This window comes from Eubalaena glacialis, chromosome 7 (genome assembly GCF_028564815.1).
Source record: "Eubalaena glacialis isolate mEubGla1 chromosome 7, mEubGla1.1.hap2.+ XY, whole genome shotgun sequence".
Lineage (NCBI taxonomy): Eukaryota > Metazoa > Chordata > Mammalia > Artiodactyla > Balaenidae > Eubalaena > Eubalaena glacialis.
This window is the reverse complement of record NC_083722.1, coordinates 74,820,488-74,837,592: the sequence shown is the minus strand read 5'-3', so window position 1 is coordinate 74,837,592 and position 17,105 is coordinate 74,820,488. Positions and strand designations below refer to the sequence as shown.

Genomic DNA, 17,105 nt, shown 5'->3' with positions numbered 1-17,105 from the left:
GGGAATAGTAGTTTCGGCCGCATGGAGAGGTTCCATGAACCGAGAGACCAGGAACTCGCCTTCCCGGCCACCCATTTAGCAGGGCGGGGCGCTTCGACACGTTTGGCAGGGCGGGGCGCCTCGCGAAGATGGTGGCGCGCGCGGCGTGTGGCTCCCGTCGTCTGCCCAAGTCTCAACTCAGCGCATTGGCCGGCGACTCGCTGGTCTGGAGCCCCCGCCCGCCGGGTCCCTGACCCCGCGCCCCGCCGCGCCCGATTCCCGGCATGCCCCGCGCCCGAAAAGGCAGCGCGCCCCGCAGAGGCGGCCAGCGCAGCGGAGGTAAGTGGGGGGCTCTGGGCAACTGAGGAACGTTGAGCTGGGGCCCTGTGTGGGTTCCCGTCGGTGTCCCTAAGAGTCCTGGGGTAGAGACTCCTGCCTCGACCAGTCTGGTGCTGCCACCCGCAACTCTCCCCGTGACCGGCACATGCCCAAGGAGTCAGCGGCCACGTGTGCGCCTAACTTTAGTGCGCTGCCCACTTGCCCTCGCTCCCCGCCCGCACCGGGTCCGCACCTCCCGGCCTTGGTTGGTTTCCTCATTGCCTCTCTACCCAAGTTGTCTGTTGTGATGGACAAACAGGCCAGACGGAGCAGGAAGCCAGCCCCCTCCCCAAGCCCTGATCCTTGCCTGGACTGGACTAGGAAGTTGGCCGGAGGCCTGGGCTATCCCGGAGAACTGGGCTATCCCGGAGAACTGAGAGAGGGGGTGATGGGGAAGCTGCAAAATTTGGGCCTTGACTGCCTGGACCTAGAAGGTTGATGAGCGCCGAAGGTTGATGAGCGCCCTGGAGCCGGAGGCAGTCCAGAGAGTCGCTTATCAGGTCGACCAGAGGAGCATGTCCTGGTGCAGTAAACACATATGTTTACTGTGTAGGGGTGGGGTGACTTTTAGGCACAGCTCAGACCTGGCCGCCACTTCAGTGGGGCTTGGGTGAGAGTGTTACTGAACCAAACGTGGGTCTGCTTGCCCCGGAGGAGTAAAGCCAATCTACTGATGAAACCGCAGAAATGCATCGGGGTGGGGGGGTGCGTGGTCCGAGTAGCTCCCGTTCGTTAGAGCAGAAAGAATTCAGTGAGAGGCAAAGTGTTAGATAAGAAGTGACTTATTAGAGTAGGACACTTGAGAGGCTTACAAGGAGGTGGGTGAGAGGGTGCCATCTGGAGAACATGGTGAGCTATAGTTTTATAATCAAAGGAAGAATCGGGAGGGTGAGAAGACCACCTTCTTCCTCATTATTGAGGAGACGTCAAGCTTCCATCATCAATTCCTTTTCCAAGTCGGGTGGGGAGTTTTCTTGTCCCTACATGGTCAAACCAGGACTGTCATGGCGCAATGGAAATGAGCAAAAAGGCGGTAACATACACTAACATATGATAAATCATTTCAAGTTTTAGTATAATGTCATCCTTTCCTTATATGTTTGTTTTTAGTGCACGTATGTCCTAGGAATCATTAACCTGAGCTCACTGGGCAGGATGTGGGTCTCATTCCACCATTGTTTTGTTGTTTTGTGGCATGTCTCATGCTTCTGTTGCATGGTTTTGTGGTTAAGCAAACCTGCTTTCTTGAGTGATCATTAACTTTCAGGGGTCTCCCATACTTTTTTCTTTACTTATAATCACTTACTGGGATTAACTATTTAATCACCTACTTTGTCCTTTTACTCTGTCCGTATCATTCTCCCCTCCAGGTGTTTACCCTTTATGCTTAAAGTGGGGTAAGGGACGACAACCTATCATTAACTACTTTCTGCTGAGATGGGATGTAGGCCTGCCTGGGGAAGAAGTAAAACACCTGGCTGACTGTCCCGTCTCTGTTAGGAGAACCAGAAGCCAATGCCCCTCTGGTTAGCATTATTCTTTAGCCCTTGTGGACGTTAAGCATCGGAAGATGAGTTTATAAAAGATACAAATTGAAAGAAATACAGCAGGGACTTCCTTGGTGGTGCAGTGGTTAAGAATCCGCCTGCCAAGGCAGGGATCACGGGTTCAGTCCCTGGTCTGGGAAGATCCCACATGCCGAGGAGCAACTAAGCCCGTGCACCACAACTACTGAGCCTGTGCTCTAGAGCCCATGAGCCACAACTACTGAAGCCCTCACGCCTAGAGCCCGTGCTCCGCAACAAGAGAAGCCACCACAATGAGAAGCCTGCGCACCACAATGAAGAGCAGCCCCCGCTCTCTGCAACTAGAGAAAGCCCACGTGCAGCAATGAAGACCCAGCGCAGCCAAAAAAATAAATACATAAATAAATAAATAAGTTTATTTTTTTAAAAAAGAAAGAAATACAGCAATAAGCATTAGAAGAGTTATTAAAAGAGATTGTAGCCACGATCTTGGAGACCCAAACCATTTTTTCAAAACATTTTACAAATCTGGAAGGCAGATACTTGAGGCCTCAATCTGTTTGCTTTTGGCTAGGCCCGGAACCTTAATGTTTTATACTTTGGGGTTTATTGAGACTTTTATTTTAGTTATAGATTTACTCTATTTTTCTTTATTTTTTGTTAATATCATTTAGTGATAAGGGTGGCTTCCTTGTGCCTCGAGAAACAGAGTGGCCCCTAATCTAGTTAATAAGTCCCTTCCATTAAAGAAAGAGGACAATCAGGCACAAACAAAAAGGAATGTAAAAACGACCGGCCATTGATGTTGCACAAAAGGGGTTCCAGGAAAGTGTGCCCCTGTCTCTTTCTTGACACTCCCATTACATATTTCCTATGGTTGTTAAGGCTTTCAGTCTTGGGTTAAGACTGAAAGGGTTGCACTGGTGTTTATGAGAAATTTTATCAAGTGGCTCGCCATGTCAATTACCACCCGAAGTTTGAGGCTCGACACTAGTTATGTAGATGGTATCTCTAGGCAGATCCCCTTTTGGCCTTGGGCCCCCCTCAGTCTTTCGATTGTAAAACCATCAAAGGCCGAGGGATCCCTGTCGCTTTCTGGCATCTGGGGCATTCCCTCTGCCAGTGCCCTGGCTATTTGCAAAGGGCACATCGATCACAATCTTTCCTTCAGTGCCCCCTTGTCCATGTAGGGTACACTGGTTTTGTCTCGGTACCCATGGGCCCTGTGGTTTACCATGGCCAGATTGGTTCAGAAAGCCCAGCCTCCCCTTTAGTGGTTTTTCAGAGGACCAAGTTACTGCCATCATTTGGGCCTTTTGTATATTTCTTTGGGTGCATTTAGTCTTTTAGGTTATATTCCTATTATTGAAAACTGAATAAGCCAATTGGAGCAAGTCACTTACACCACGTATTTATTTATTTATTTATTTATTTATTTATTTTTAAAATGTATTTATTTATTTATTTGGCTGCGTTGGGTCTTCGTTGCTGCACGCGGGCTTTCTCTAGTTGCAGAGAGCGGGGGCTACTCTTCATTGTGGTGCACACGCTTCTCATTTCAGTGGCTTCTCTTGTTGCGGAGCATGGGCTCTAGGTGCGCGGGCTGCAGTAGTTGTGGTGTGCGGGCTTCAGTAGTTGTAGCTTGCGGGCTTTAGAGCGCAGGCTCAGTAGTCGTGGCGCAGGGGCCTTAGTTAGTTAGTAATTCCACTATGGGTCTGCCTCGGGGACAGCTTTGTTCCCCAAGCGGTGTACTGTGTGGCCCTGTTGGTCTCAGGCTGCCAGTATTATATGCTGTTCTTTCTCTGGGGTGCAGCAGTTGAATAAGATTTGTAAATCCCCCCTGGTGAGATCATTAACCAAGTAAACTTCTTTGTGGAAAGCTTAGAATCCTCAGAAAAACTTTCCAACTTCTGCCAGACTTAAATCGGACATTGAAAAAAACACATGAACTCTTATTGTTTCTTTTTTTTAAAAATTTATTTATTTTTATTTATTTATTTTTGGCTGCATTGGATTTTCGTTGCTGCATGTGGGCTTTCTCTAGTTGCAGCGAGCGGGGGCTACCCTTTCATTGCAGTGTGCAGGCTTCTCATTGCGGTGGCTTCTCTTGTTGCGGAGCACGGACTCTAGGCTCACAGGCTTCAGTAGTTGTGGCACGCAGTCTCAGTAGTTGTGGCTCGCGGGCTCTAGAACGCAGGCTCAGTAGCTGTGGCGCACAGGCTTGGTCACTCCGTGGCATGTGGGATCTTCCCGGACCAGGGCTTGAACACGTGTCCGCTGCATTGGCAGGCGGATTCTCAACCACTGCGCCACCAGGGAAGCCCTCTTATTGTTTCTTGATTTTTATCATAAATGTCTCTTAGAGGCAGAACCCTAGAGGCAGTTGGTCGGTAACTTACACCTCTGCGGGTGCTAGCTGGGCTGAAAATGGGCCCCTTGGGTAACTCGGAGTACAGAGGAGCTCCTGAATGTATCGGAGGTCTCTCCTTACCCTTGGGTGCATTTTTCCCTGGGATAATAGCCTCCGCTGGAGGAATGGCTCCCGCCTGTAAGATAGCCCTTGTTCGAGCAGCCATTTCCAGGGACACAGCAGCTTCCACTGGAGCAATGGTTAGCTATCTAAAAGTTTCGTTTCCCTGTCAAAATCCACCGTGCAATTTAATCAAGATTTGTACTTACAACTTTAGATGTTATCTCTTCTTCTTTTTTTTTTTTTTTTTAATATTTATTTACTTATTTGGCTGCACCAGGTCTTCGTTGCTGCACGTGGGATCTTCATTGCTGCATTCGGGATCTTTAGTTGCAGCATGTGGGATCTAGTTCCCCGACCAAAGATCGAACCTGGGCGCCCTGCATTGGGAGCATGGAGTCCCAACCACTGGACCACCAGGGAAGTCCCTAGATGTTATCTCTTCTAAAGTAGTCCCCCAACGAGGTGTTAATGCCAGAGAAATTGCCATAAAGGAGTAGTACAGAAGGTGTCCCCAGTGGTGTTGACAATGAGCGAACCGTCTTGCTGCAAACTGGAAATAAAGGGTCAGCACTTGTAAGGGTCGGAGGAGGGGAAGACAGACATCAGGGCTCAGGAAGTCCTCCGTTGGGCACTTCTAGTAATTAGGGTAAAAGTACCTTAATTCTTGGAAGTTGATTCCCTTCAGTTTCTTTGTGCGTGATGTACTTAAGAACACCTGATAAGAGGCCTTTTATCTAGGTTGGACACATTCTTTTAAATGATTTTTTTTAACAAATCTATTTATTTTATTTATTTTATTTTTGCCAGCGTTGGGTCTTCGTTGCTGCGTGCAGGCTTTTCTCTGGTTGCAGCAAGTGGGGGCTACTCTTCACTTTGGTGCATGGGCTTCTCATTGCGGTAGCTTCTCTTGTTGTGGAGCACAGGCTCTAGGCGCACGGGCTTCAGTAGTTGTGGCTCGCAGGCTCTAGAGCGCAGGCTCAGTAGTTGTGGCGCACGGGCTTAGTTGCTCTGCGGCATGTGGGATCTTCCCAGACCAGGGCTCGAACCTGTGTCCCCTGCATTGGCAGGCGGATTCTTAACCACTGCGCCACCAGGGAAGCCCTAAATGATTTTTTTTCCCTAGTATGTATAATCCCCTGGTTATAGATTATGGGCATCTAATTTTCATCCAAGGATAGATTACAGTGATCAGCTTTAGAAACAAGCTTAGAATATCTTTTTAATAACTTAATTAACCTTTACAATAATATAACATAGCAACAAAGAGCTATTTGAAAAGTGAGAGTTTTTTGGGAGTTTTTTTTACGTTACAAAATTTTATACTGGAGTATAGTTGATTTACAATGTTGTGTTTCAGGTGTAAACCAAAGTGATTTAGTTATACATATACATATATTCATTCTTTTTCAGATTCTTTTCTCAGATAGGTTATCACAGAATATTGAGTAGAGTTCTCTGTATTATACAGTAGGACCTTGCTGATTATCTACCTTATATATAGTGATGTGTATGTGTTAATTCCAAGTTCCTGATTTATCCTTCTCCCTTACATTTCCCCTTTGGTAACCATAAGTTTAATTTTGAGATCTGTGAGTCTGTTTCTGTTTTGTAAATTAGTTCATTTGGTATCATTTTTAAAATTAGATCCACATATAAGGGAGGTCATATGATAAATTGTCTTTCTCTGTCTGACTTCCTTCACTTAGTATGATAATCTCTAGATCCATCCATGTTGCTGCAAAGGCCATTATTTGATTCTTTTTTTTTTTACTGTAATTTTTTTTTTGAATTTTTGAATTTTATTTATTTTTTTATACAGCAGATTCTTATTAGTCATCAATTTTATACACATCAGTGTATACATGTCAATCCCAATCACCCAATTCATCACACCACCACCCCCAGCCCCCTGCCGCTTTCCCCCCTTGGTGTCCCTACGTTTTTCTCTACTTCTGTGTCTCAATTTCTGCCCTGCAAACCGGTTCATCTGTGCCATTTTTCTAGGTTCCACATATATGCGTTAATATACGATATTTGTTTTTCTCTTTCTGACTTATTTCACTCTGTATGACAGTCTCTAGATCCATCCACGTCTCAACAAATGACCCAATGTTGTTCCTTTTTATGACTGAGCAATATTGCATGGTATATATGTACCACATCTTCTTTATCCATTCGTCTGTCAGTGGTCATTTAGGTTGCTTTCATGACCTGGCTATTGTAAACAGTGCTGCAGTGAACATTGGGGTGCATGTGTCTTTTTGAATTACGGTTTTCTCTGGGTATATGCCCAGTAGTGGGATTGCTGGATCATATGGTAATTCTGTTTTTAGTTTTTTAAGGAACCTCCATACTGTTCTCCATAGTGGCTGTATCAATTTACATTCCCACCAACAGTGCAAGAGGGTTCCCTTTTCTCCACACCCTCTCCAGCGTTTGCTGTTTGTAGATTTTCGGATGATGCCCATTCTGACTGGTGTGAGGTGATACCGCATTATAGTTTTGATTTGCATTTCTCTAATAGTTAGTGACGTTGAGCAGCTTTTCATGTGCTTCTTGGCCATCTGTATGTCTTCTTTGGAGAAATGTCTAGGTCTTCTGCCCATTTTTTGATTAGGTGGTTTGTTTTTTTAATATTGAGCTGCATGAGCTGTTTATATATTTTGGAGATTAATCCTTTGTCTGTTGATTCGTTTGCAAATATTTTCCCTCATTCTGAGGGTTGTCTTTTCGTCTTGTTTATGGTTTCCTTTGTGGTGCCAAAGCTTTGAAGTTTCATTAGGTCCCATTTGTTTATTTTTGTTTTTATTTCCATTACTCTAGGAGGTGGATCAAAAAAGATCTTGCTGTGATTTATGTCAAAGAGTGTTCTTCCTATGTTTTCCTCTAAGAGTTTTATAGTGTCCAGTCTTACATTTAGGTCTCTAATCCATTTTGAGTTTATTTTTGTGTATGGTGTTAGGGAGTGTTCTAATTTCATTCTTTTACATGTAGCTGTCCGGTTTTCCCAGTACCACTTATTGAAGAGACTGTCTTTTCTCCATTTTATATCCTTGCCTCCTTTGTCATACATTAGTTGACCATAGGTGCATGGGTTTATCTCTGGGCTTTCTATCTTGTTCCACTGATCTATGTTTCTGTTTTTGTGCCAGTACCATATTGTCTTGATTACTGTAGCTTTGTACTATAGTCTGAAGTCAGGGAGTCTGATTCCTCCAGTTCCGTTTTTTTCCCTCAAGACTGCTTTGGCTATTGGGGGTCTTCTGTGTCTCCATACAAATTTTAAGATTTTTTTTTCCTAGTTCTGTAAAAAATGCCATTGGTAGTTTGATAGGGATTGCATTGAATCTGTAGATTGCTTTGGGTAGTATAGTCATTTTCACAATATTGATTCTTCCAATCCAAGAACATGGTATATCTCTCCATCTGTTGGTATCATCTTTAATTTCTTTCATCAGTGTCTTATAGTTTTCTGCAAACAGGTCTTTTGTCTCCCTAGGTAGGTTTATTCCTAGGTATTTTATTCTTTTTGTTGCAGTGGTAAATGGGAGTGTTTCCTTAATTTCTCTTTCAGAGTTTTCATTATTAGTGTATAGGAATGCAGGAGATTTCTGTGCATTAATTGTGTATCCTGCAACTTTGCCAAATTCACTGATTAGCTCTAGTAGTTTCCTGGTGGCATCTTTAGTATTCTCTATGTATAGTATCATGTCATCTGCAAATGCTGACAGTTTTACTTCTTCTTTTCCAATTTGTATTCCTTTTATTTGTTTTTCTTCTCTGATTGCCGTGACTAGGACTTCCAGAACTATGTTGAATAATAGTGGTGAGAGTGGACATCCTTGTCTTGTTCCTGATCTTAGAGGAAATGCTTTCAGTTTTTCACCATTAAGAATGACGTTTGCTGTGGGTTTGTTGTATATGGCCTTTATTATGTTGAGGTAAGTTCCTTCTATGCCCACTTTCTGGTGAGTTTTTATCATAAACCGGTGTTGAATTTTGTCAAAACCTTTTACTGCATCTATTGAGATGATCATATGGTTTTTCTTCTTCAATTTGTTAATATGGTGTATCACATTGATTGATTTGCATATATTGAAGAATCCTTGCATCCCTGGGGTAAATCCCACTTGATCGTGGTGTATGATCCTTTTAATGTGTTGTTGGATTCTGTTTGCTAGTATTTTGTTGAGGATTTTTGCATCTATATTCATCAGTGATATTGGTCTGTAATTTTCTTTTTTGATAGTATCTTTGTCTGGTTTTGGTATCAGGGTGACGGTGGCCTAATAGAATGAGTTTGGGAGTGTTCCTTCCTCTGCAATTTTTTGGAAGAGTTTGAGAAGGATGGGTGTTAGCTCTTCTCTAAATGTTTGATAGAATTCACCTGTGAAGCCATCTGGTCCTGGACTTTTGTTTGTTGGAAGATTTTTAATCACAGTTTCAATTTCATTACTTGTGATTGGTCTGTTCATATTTTCTATTTCTTCTGGTTCAGTCTTGGAAGGTTATACCTTTCTAAGAATTTGTCCGTTTCTTCCAGGTTGTTCATTTTATTGGCATAGAGTTGCTTGTAGTAGTCTCTTAGGATGCTTTGTATTTCTGTGGTGTCGTAACTTCTCCTTTTTCATTTCTAATTTTATTGATTTGAGTCCTCTCCCTCTTATTCTTGATGAGTCTGGCTAATGGTTTATCAATTTTGTTTATCTTCTCAAAGAACCAGCTTTTAGTTTTATTGATCTTTGCTATTGTTTTCTTTGTTTCAATTTCATGTACTTCTGCTCTGATCTTTATGATTTCTTTCCTTCTGCTGACTTTGGATTTTGTTTCTTCTTCTTTCTCTAGTTCCTTTAGGTGTAAGGTTAGATTGTTTATTTGAGATTTTTCTTGTTTCTTGAGGTAGGCTTGTATAGTTATAAGCTTCCCTCTTAGAACTGCTTTTGCTGCATCCCATAGGTTTTGGATCATCGTGTTTTCATCGTCATTTGTCACTAGGTATTTTTTGATTTCCTCTTTGATTTCTTCAGTGATCTCTTGGTTATGTAGTAACATATTGTTTAGCCTCCACGTGTTTGTGTTTTTTACGTTTTTCTCCCTGTAATTCATTTCTAATCTCATAGCGTTGTGGTCAGAAAAGATGCTTGATATGATTTCAATTTTCTTAAATTTACTGAGGCTTGATTTGTGACCCAAGATGTGATCTATCCTGGAGAATGTTCCATGTGCACTTGAGAAGAAAGTGTGATCTGCTGTTTTTGGATGGAATGTCCTATAAATATCAATTAAATCTATCTGGTCTATTGTGTCATTTAAAGCTTCTGTTTCCTTCTTTATTTTATTTTTATTTTTTTTATTTTTTTATTTTTTTTTTTAGTAAATTTATTTATTTATTTATTTATTTATGGCTGCGTTGGGTCTTCGTTGCTGCGCACGGGCTTTCTCTAGTTGCGGTGAGTGGGGGCTACTCTTCGTTGTGGTGCGTGGGCTTCTCATTGTTGTGGCTTCTCTTGTTGCGGAGCACGGGCTCTAGGCATGCAGGCTTCAGTAGTTGTGGCACGTGGGCTCAGTAGTTGTGGCTCGTGGGCTCTAGAGCTCAGGCTCAGTAGTTGTGGCGCACGGGCTTAGTTGCTCTGCAGCATGTGGGATCTTCCCAGGCCAGGGCTCGAACCTGTGTCCCCTGCATTGGCAGGCAGATTCTTAACCACTGCGCCACCAGGGAAGCCCTCCTTCTTTATTTTAAAGTCTATTTTATCTGATATGAGTATTGCTACTCTAGCTTTCTTTTGATTTCCATTTCTTTTGATTTCCATTTGCATGGAATATCTTTTTTCATCCCTTCACTTTCCGTCTGTATGTGTCCCTAGGTCTGAAGTGGGTCTCTTGTAGACAGCATATATATGGGTCTTGTTTTTGTATCCATTCAGCAAGCCTGTGTCTTTTGGTTGGAGCATTTAATCCAGTCACGTTTAAGGTAATTATCGATATGTATGTTCCTATGACCATTTTCTTAATTCTTTTGGGTTTGTTTTTGTAGGTCCTTTCCTTCTCTTGTGTTTCCCACTTAGAGAAGTTCCTTTAGCGTTTGTTGTAGAGCTGGTTTGGTGGTGCTGAATTCTCTTAGCTTTTGCTTGTCTGTAAAGCTTTTGATTTCTCCATCGAATCTGAATGAGATCCTTTCCGGGTAGAGTAATCTTGGTTGTAGGTTCTTCCCTTTCATCACTTGAAGTATATCATACCACTCCCTTCTGGCTTGTAGAGTTTCTGCTGAGAAATCAGCTGTTAACCTTATGGGAGTTCCCTTGTATGTTGTTTGTTGTTTTTCCCTTGCTGCTTTCAATAATTTTTCTTTGTCTTTAATTTTTGCTAGTTTGATTACCGTGTGTCTCGGCATGTTTCTCCTTGGGTTTATCCTGTATGGGACTCTCTGCGCTTCCTGGACTTGGGTGGCTATTTCCTTTCCCATGTTAGGGAAGTTTTTGATTATAATTTCGTCAAATATTTTCTCTGGTCCTTTCTCTCTTCTCCTTCTGGGACCCCTATGATGCGAATGTTGTTGCGTTTAATGTTGTCCCAGAGGTCTCTTAGGCTGTCTTCCTTTCTTTTCATTCTTTTTTCTTTATTCTGTTCCACAGCAGTGAATTCCACCATTCTGTCTTCCAGGTCACTTATCTGTTCTTCTGCCTCAGTTATTCTGCTATTGATTTTTTCTAGTGTAGTTTTCATTTCAGTTATTGTATTGTTCATCTCTGTTTATTTGTTCTTTAATTCTTCTAAGTCTTTGTTAAACATTTCTTGCATCTTCTCGACCTTTTCCTCCATTCTTTTTCCGAGGTCCTGGATCATCTTCACTATTATTATTCTGAATTCTTTTTCTGGAAGGTTGCCTATCTCCACTTCATTTAGTTGTTTTTCTGGGGTTTTATTTTGTTCCTTCATCTAATACATAGCCCTCTGCCTTTTCATCTTGTCTATCTTTCTGTGAATGTGGTTTTCATTCCACAGGCTGCAGGATTGTAGTTCTTCTTGCTTCTGCTGTCTGCCCTCTGGTGGATGAGGCTATCTAAGGGGTTGTTCAAGTTTCCTGATGGGAGGGACTGGTGGTGGGTAGAGCTGACTGTTGCTCTGGTGGGCAGAGCTCAGTAAAACTTTAATCTGTTTGACTGCTGATGGGTGGGGCTGGGTTCCCTCCCTGTTGGTTGTTTGGCCTGAGGCAACCCAACACTGGAGCCTACCTGGGCTCTTTGGTGGGGCTAATGGCAGACTCTGGGAGGGCTCACGCCAAGGAGTACTTCCCAGGACTTCTGCTGCCAGTGTCCTGTCCCCACGGTGAGCCACAGCCACCCCCGCCTCTGCAGGAGAGCCTCCAACACTAGCAGGTAGGTCTGGTTCAGTCTCCCCTGGAGTCACTGCTCATTCCCCTGGGTCCTGATGCGAACACTACTTTGTGTGTGCCCTCGAAGAGTGGAGTCTCTGTTTCCCCCAGTCCTGTCGAAGTCCTGCAATCAAATCCCACTAGCCTTCAAAGTCTGATTCTCTAGGAATTCCTCCTCCCATTGCCGGACCCCCAGGTTGGGAAGCCTGAACCCCCAGGTTGGGGCTCAGAACCTTCAGTCCAGTGGGTGGACTTCTGTGGTATAAGTGTTCTCCAGTCTGTGAGTCACCCACCCACCAGTTATGGGATTTGATTTTACTGTGGTTGCGCCCCTCCTACCGTCTCACTGTGGCTTCTCCTTTGTCTTTGGATGTGGGGTATTCCGCGATATATGGGATCTTCCCGGACTAGGGCTCGAACCTGTGTCCCCTGCATTGGCAGGCGGATTCTTAACCACCACGCCACCAGGGAATTCCTGTTTGTTGGAAGTATTTTAATCACAGTTTCAATTTCATTACTTGTGATTGGTCTGTTTATATTTTCTGTTTCTTCCTGGTTCAGACTTGTAAGGTTGTATATTTCTACGAATTTGTTCATTTCTTTTTTATTTTAATTAAAACAAATTTTTTAAAGTGTATATTTATAACCACACCCTACATGTTGTGGAATCTTAGTTCCCCCATCAGGGATTGAACCTGGGCCCCTGGAAGTAGAAGTGCAGAGTCCTAACCACTGGACTGCCAGGGAATTCCCCAGAATTTGTCCATTCCTTCTAGGTTGTCCATTTTATTGGCATATAGTTGTTTGTAGTAGTCACTTATGACCCTTTTATTTCTATGGTGTCCATTGTAACTTCTCATTTTTCATTTCTAATTTTATTGATTTGAGCCCACTCCCTTTTTTTTCTTGATGAGTCTGGCTAAAGGTTTATCAATTATGTTTATCTTCTCAAAGAGCCAGCTTTTAGTTTCCTTGATCTTTCCTATTGTTTTCTTTGTCTCTATTTCATTTATTTCTGTTCTGATCTTTATGGTTTCTTTCCTTCTACTAATTTTGGGTTTTGTTTGTCTTTTTTGTCTAGTTGCTTTAGGTGTAGGTTATGTTGCTTTATTTGAGATTTTACTTGTTTCCAGAGGTAGCAAATTTATCACTGTAAACTTCCCTCTTAGAACTGCTTTTGTGGCATCCCATAGGTTTTGGATGTGGTGTTTTCGTTGTCATTTCTCTTTAGATATATATTTTTTTAAATAGATATTTATTGGAGTATATTGTTTCCCAATACTGTGTTAGTTTCTGTTGCACACCAAAGTGAATCAGCCATATGCATACATGTATCCCCATATCTCCTCCCTCTTGAGCCTCCCTCCCACCCTCCCTATCCCACCCCTCTAGGTCATCACAAAACATGGAGGTGATCTCCCTGTGCTTCCCACTAGCTAACTATTTTACATTCGGTAATGTATATATGTCGATCCTACTCTCACTTTGTGCCAGCTTCCCCCTCCCACCCTGTGTCCTCAAGTCCATTCTCTATGTCTACATCTTTATTCCTGCCCTGCAAATAGGTTCATCAGTACCATTTTTTTTCTTTTTTTTTTTCAGATTCCATATATGCGCTAGCACATTGTATTTGTTTTTCTCTTTCTGACTTACTTCACTCTGTATGACAGATTCTAGGTCCATCCACCTCACTACAAATAACTCAATTTCGTTTCTTTTTATGGCTGAGTAATGTTCCATTGTATATATGTGGCGCATTTTCTTTATCCATTCATCTGTTGATGGACATTTAGGTTGGTTCCATGTCCTGCCTATTGTAAATAGTGCTGCAATGAACATTGTGGTACATGTATCTTTTTGACGTATGATTTTCTCAGGGTATATGCCCAGTAGTGGGATTCCTGGGTCATATGGTAGTTCTATTTTTAGTTTTTTAAGGAACCTCCATACTGTTCTCCATAGTGGCTGTATCAATTTACATTCCCACCAACAGTGCAAGAGGGTTCCCTTTTCACCACACCCTCTCCAGCATTTATTGTTTCTAGATTTTTTGATAATGGCCATTCTGACCGGTGTGAGGTGATACCTCATTGTAGTTTTGATTTTCATTTCTCTAATAATTAGTGATGTTGAGCCTCTTTTCATGTGCCTCTTGGCCATCTGTATGTCTTCCTTGGTGAAATGTCTCTTTAGGTCCTCCGCCCATTTTTTAATTAGATTGTTTGTTTTTTAGATGTTGAGCTGCATGAGCTGTTTGTATATTTTGAAGATTAATCCTTTGTCTTTTGTTTCATTTGCAAATATTTTCTCCATTCTGAGGGTTGTCTTTTTGTCTTGTTTATGGTTCCTTTGCTGTGCAAAAGCTTAAGTTTAATTAAGTCCCATTTGTTTATTTTTGTTTTTATTTCCATTACTCTAGGAGGTGGGTCAAAAAAGATCTTGCTGTGGTTTATGTTAAAGAGTGTTTTTCCTATGTTTTCCACTAAGAGTTTTATAGTTTCTGGTCTTACATTTAGGTCTTTAATCCATTTAGAGTTTATTTTTGTGTATGGTGTTAAGGAGTGTTCTAATTTCATTCTTTTACATGTAGCTGTCCGGTTTTCCCAGTACCACTTATTGAAGAGACTGTCTTTTCTCCATTTTATATCCTTGCCTCCTTTGTCATAAATTAAGTGACCATATGTGTATGGGTTTATCTCTGGGCATTCTATACTGTACCATTGATCTATATTTCTGCTTTTGTGCCAGTACCATGCTGTCTTGATTACTGTAGCTTTGTGGTATAGTTTGAAGTTGGGGAGCCTGATTCCTCCAATTCCGTTTTTCTTTATCAAGATTGCTTTGGCTGTTCGGGGTCTTTTGTGTTTCCATACGAATTGTAAAATTTTTTGTTCTAATTCTGTGAAGAATGCCATTGGTAGTTTGATAGGGATCGCATTGAATCTGTAAATTGCTTTGGGTAGTATAGTCATTTTCACAGTATTGATTCTTCCAGTCCAAGAACATGGTATATTTCTTCATCTGTTTATGTCATCTTTGATTTCTTTCATCAGTGTTTTATAGTTTTCTGAGTACAGGTCTTTTGTCTCCTTAGGCAGGTTTATTCCTAGGTATTTTATTCTTTTTGTTGCAATGGTAAATGGGATTGTTTCCTTTATTTCCCATTCTTATCTTTCGTTGTTAGTGTATAGGAATGCAAGAGATTTCTGTGCATTAATTTTGTATCCTGCAACTTCACCAAATTCATTGATTAGCTCTAGTAGTTTTTTGGTGATATCTTTAGGATTCTCTACAGTATCATGTCACCTGCAATCAGTGACAGTTTTACTTCTTCTTTTCCAATTTGTATTCCTTATTTCTTTTTCTTCTCTGATTGCCGTGGCTAGGACTTCCAAAACTATGTTGAATAATAGTGGTGAGTGGACATCCTTGTCTTGTTCCTGATCTTAGAGGAAATGCTTTCAGTTTTTCACCATTGAGAATGATGTTTGCTGTGGGTTTGTCGTATATGGCCTTTATTATGTTGAGGTAGGTTCCCTCTGTGCCCACTTTCTGGAGAGTTTTTATCATAAACTGGTGTTGAATTTTGTCAAAAGCTTTTTCTGCATCTATTGAGATGATCATATGGTTTTTATTCTTCAATTTGTTAATATGGTGTATCACATTGATTGATTTGTGTATATTGAAGAATCCTTGCATCCCTGGGGTAAATCCCACTTGATCGTGGTGTATGATCCTTTTAATGTGTTGTTGGATTCTGTTTGCTAGTATTTTGTTGAGGATTTTTGCATCTATATTCATCAGTGATATTGGTCTGTAATTTTCTTTTTTGATAGTATCTTTGTCTGGTTTTGGTATCAGGGTGACGGTGGCCTAATAGAATGAGTTTGGGAGTGTTCCTTCCTCTGCAATTTTTTGGAAGAGTTTGAGAAGGATGGGTGTTAGCTCTTCTCTAAATGTTTGATAGAATTCACCTGTGAAGCCATCTGGTCCTGGACTTTTGTTTGTTGGAAGATTTTTAATTACGGTTTCAATTACATTACTTGTGATAAGTCTGTTTATATTTCTAACTCTTCCTGGTTCAGTCTTGGAATATTGAACCTTTACAAGAATTTGTCCTTTTCTTCATGGTTGTCCATTTTATTGGCATATAGTTGTTTGTAGTAGTCTCTTATAATTCTTTGTATTTTTTCGGTGTCAGTTGTGATTTCTCCCTTTTCATTTCTAATTTTATTGATTTGCATCCTCTCCCTTTTTTTCTTGGTGAGTCTGGCTAAGGGTTTATCAATTTTGTTTATCTTCTCAAAGAACCAGCTTTTAGTTTTATTGATATTTGCTATTGTTTTATTCATTTCTATTTCATTTATTTCTGCCCTGATCTTTATGATTTCTTTCCTTCTACTCACTTTGGGTTTTCTCTGTTCTTCTTTCTCTAGCTGTTTTAAGTGTAGGGTTAGATTGTTTATTTGAGATTTTTCTTATTTCTTGAGGTGAGATTGAATTGCTGTAAACTTCCCTCTTAGAACTGCTTTTGCTGTGTCCCATAGGTTTTGGGTCATCCTGTTTTCATTGTCATTTGTTTCTATGTATTTTTTTTATTCTTCTTTGATTTCTTCAGTGATCTCTTGGTTATTTAGTAGCGCACTGTTCAGCCTCCATGTATTTGTGTTTTTTACAGTTTTTTTCTTTTAATTGATTTCCAATCTCATAGCATTGTCGTCAGAAATCTCTAGGTATTTTTTGAATTCCTCTTTGATTTCTTCAGTGATCCACTGGTTGTTTAGTAAAATATTGTTTAACCTCCACATGTTTGTGTTTTTTACAGTTTTTTTTTCCTGTTATTGATTTTTTTCTTTAAATTTTTATTGACGTATAGTTGATTTACAGTGTTTGTTAGTTTCACATGTACAAAAAAGAGAATGTTATATATATATATTCTTTTTCGAATTTTTTTCCCATATAGTTTATGAGAGAGTGTTGAGTAGAGTTCCCTGTGCTCTACAGTAGGTCCTTGTCGATTGTCTGTTTTATATACATTCGTGTGTATATGTTAATCCCAACCTACAAATTTATCCCTCCTTGCCCTCTATCCCCTTTGGTAACCATGAGTTTCTTGTTTTTTTTGGCCATGCTGCACGGCTTCTGGGATCTTAGTTCCGTGACCACGGATAGAACTCGGACCTTGGCAGTGAAAGCTCAGAGCCCTAACCACTGGACCCATGGGGAATTACCCATAAGTTTCTTTTCTAAATCTATGAGTCTGTTTCTGTTTTGTAAATTAGTTCATTTGTATCAATTTTTAGATTCCACATATAAGTGATATCATAAGATGTTTTTGATTCTTTGTCTGACTTACTGTGATCATCTCTAGGTCCTT

The 17,105-nt window shown here is 41.2% G+C and overlaps 1 protein-coding gene across 5 annotated transcripts in view; it reads left to right on the top strand.

Annotated features, from left to right (window-relative positions):
• The first annotated feature begins 149 nt into the window (after window positions 1-149).
• IFRD2 (interferon related developmental regulator 2) overlaps window positions 150-17,105 on the top strand; it is a 25,565-nt gene continuing 8,609 nt past the window's right edge. For all 5 annotated transcript variants that reach the window (XM_061196869.1, XM_061196868.1, XM_061196867.1 and 2 more), the window contains exon 1: window positions 150-318. In XM_061196869.1, coding sequence (XP_061052852.1) covers window positions 264-318 — 55 coding nt within the window. In that variant the 5' untranslated portion in view covers window positions 150-263. The remainder of the gene's footprint in view (window positions 319-17,105) is intronic.